We start from the raw sequence: 2500 nt of genomic DNA on the forward strand, positions 1-2500 counted from the left end.
AGTTATTTTTCTCTCTATATATATTGATATCAATAGCTATCTATCTATCTATCAGTCTATATCTATATCCATGTATATATTCATATATATATATCTATGTATATATTTAGAGAGAGACAGAGAGGGAGGGAGGGAGCGAGAGAGAGGGAGAGGAAGGGAGCGAGGGAGAGAGAGAGAGAGAGAGAGAGACAGGGAGAGAAAGAAAGAGAGAAAGAAAAAGAGATGAAGAGAGAAAGAAAGAAAGAAAGAGATGAAGAGAGAAATAAAGGGAGAGAGAGAAAGAAAAAGAGAGAGAGAGAAAGAAAGAAAAATAGATAGATAGACAGACAGAGAGAGAATGCTATGGTTCCTCACCTGCAATAGCAATGCACGATGACGCAATACCCTGCAGACTCCTTGCCAGGAACATGATGGAGAAACTCTCTGCGTAGGCGAACACTGTGGGAGGGAGAGGGAGGGAGAGAGGGAGAGGAAGGAGGGAGAGGGAGGAGGGAGAGAGGGAGGGAAGGAGAGAGTGTGAGATGAGAGGGGAGGGAGGAGAGGGAGGGAGGAGGGAGAAGGAGGGAAAAGGAGGGAGAATGGGAGGGAGAGGGAGGGAGATGAGAGGAGGGAGGGAGAGGAAGGAGGGAGAGAGGAGGGAGGGAGAGAGGGAGGGAGAGGGAGGGAGGGGGGGAGGGAGACAGAGGAAGGGAGGAAGGAAAGGAGAGAGGAGGAAGGAGTAGAGGGAGGAAGGGAGAGAAAAGGAAAAGTTCGTGATTAGTATCTTAGTCCTTTTTTTGCTTTTTTTGTTTGTGTTTGTTATTATCATAATTATCATTATCGTTATTATTTTTTATTTGTTTGGATCTATAATTTGAATATGGGCTTCTATTTCTGTTCATGTAAAGTTACATTTTGATATGCAATTTTTGTTTGTGTGAGATTTTTTTGTATTCTTTGTAAATCACCTTTTTGTGTTGATGAATACTATTACTATTACTATTATTCAGATAATTTTCCTTTTACATCGTCATAAAAAAGAAAAATAAGTATTTATATCCACATCAGCAATTAAAACAACAATTTCCACCACGAATTATCGTTTTCCGTCTCACAAAACCACAAAAATACCATTTTAATTCGTAGCGAGTAAAAATTCCGAAGTTTCCCCTCGAATCCCCTTGGGCGATGCGAGTGCCATCTATGCGGCTGTGATGTCGGATATGCGAATTATCGTGTAAATTTTATTATCGTGTAAATTTTATTAATGTATATTTAGGTAAGAAAAGTTAATACTATGCGTTGATCCCTCGGGGTGAGCAGTATTTGCAAAATTGTTATAGTACAGAGAGGCGCTGTACTATTAGTGAATTTGTGGAATGTGACTCGTATAAAGTCATATTGAAATACGTGTTTATTAATTGTTCATTCCTTAAATATGTGATGCGTTCTATTATATTTTATACGCAACACTTTTATATTAGAAATTGTTGTTAAAATCCACACTTGCGCATGTAGAGCCATCTATCGGCAAATTTGACAGCAATGTTGTCAGTGACTGTAACAACTTATCATAGTGTTCATTGCTCGTTCCAAAGGTGAAGTTTGTTTATAGTGCTATTTACGTTTCCCAATTATTACCATGAAAACGATCTATTACTGAAAATATTAAGATCTCGGGGATAACAACAAAATTCAGCGAAATACAGAAACCGCATTCCAGCTGCACTAATACGCCATTTTGCCATTTTCGTCTCCTGCCAGTCGTCCTCACTTCACCACAAGGTAAATCGGATTTTTATCTGTTAATGTACAGTTGGTGGCGATCGGAAAGTGTGTATAGAATAATACGGTAATTCTAGAGGAGATGGAATGTTTTTTTTTTTCCCTATATCCCCCCCCCCTATTCTCTACGATCTTGGGGGGACACATGGGGAATCGTGGGTTTTAGGGGAGGGGTATACATAGGTCTCCCACACAAGCTTTCATCGTTAAAACTGCAAAGAAAGCCCATTTATCGCAAAGATGAGATAAAATTTCCCACAAAATAGCATTTTTTTAGGGATATTTGAAGCTAATTTTCAAAGTAATGGAAATTGCAATAAGGAAAAACACGCGCCAAAAATTGCATATCGGGAGGAGGTCCTTGTGTGAATAACGTAGTTTAAGAAGGTTTGTTGTGCGTTTAAGCCGGGGTTCGTTTGGCTCGTTCGGCCGCGCGAAGCCGTGTCGAATCTTCCGGGGTCGAATCTTGTCTCGGGTTTTGCTATCTTCCTCTTTCTTTATTGTATGACATGCGATTTTGGTTCGGATTTTTCATTTCCACTTTTTTTTAATGCCTGCTATGAGTTAAATCACCTATCCCCCCTCAAGAGAGAGAGAGAGAGAGAGAGAGAGAGAGAGAGAGAGAGAGAGAGAGAGAGAGAGAGAGAGAGAGAGAGAGAGAGAGAGAGGAAGAGAGAACGACAACGGGATCTCCCAAGAATATTTGCGTAATGAATTGTAACCAACTAACAAAATT

At 40.1% G+C, this 2500-nt stretch overlaps 1 protein-coding gene across 1 annotated transcript in view; it reads right to left on the reverse strand.

The window, feature by feature from the left end:
- LOC113824301 (synaptic vesicular amine transporter-like) overlaps positions 1 to 2500 on the reverse strand; it is an 18944-nt gene that overhangs the window by 9376 nt on the left and 7068 nt on the right. The window contains exon 4 of the mRNA XM_070122226.1: positions 355 to 438. Within this exon, the coding sequence (XP_069978327.1) occupies positions 355 to 438 (84 nt within the window). The remainder of the gene's footprint in view (positions 1 to 354; positions 439 to 2500) is intronic.

This window comes from Penaeus vannamei, chromosome 5, assembly GCF_042767895.1.
Source record: "Penaeus vannamei isolate JL-2024 chromosome 5, ASM4276789v1, whole genome shotgun sequence".
Classification (NCBI taxonomy): domain Eukaryota; kingdom Metazoa; phylum Arthropoda; class Malacostraca; order Decapoda; family Penaeidae; genus Penaeus; species Penaeus vannamei.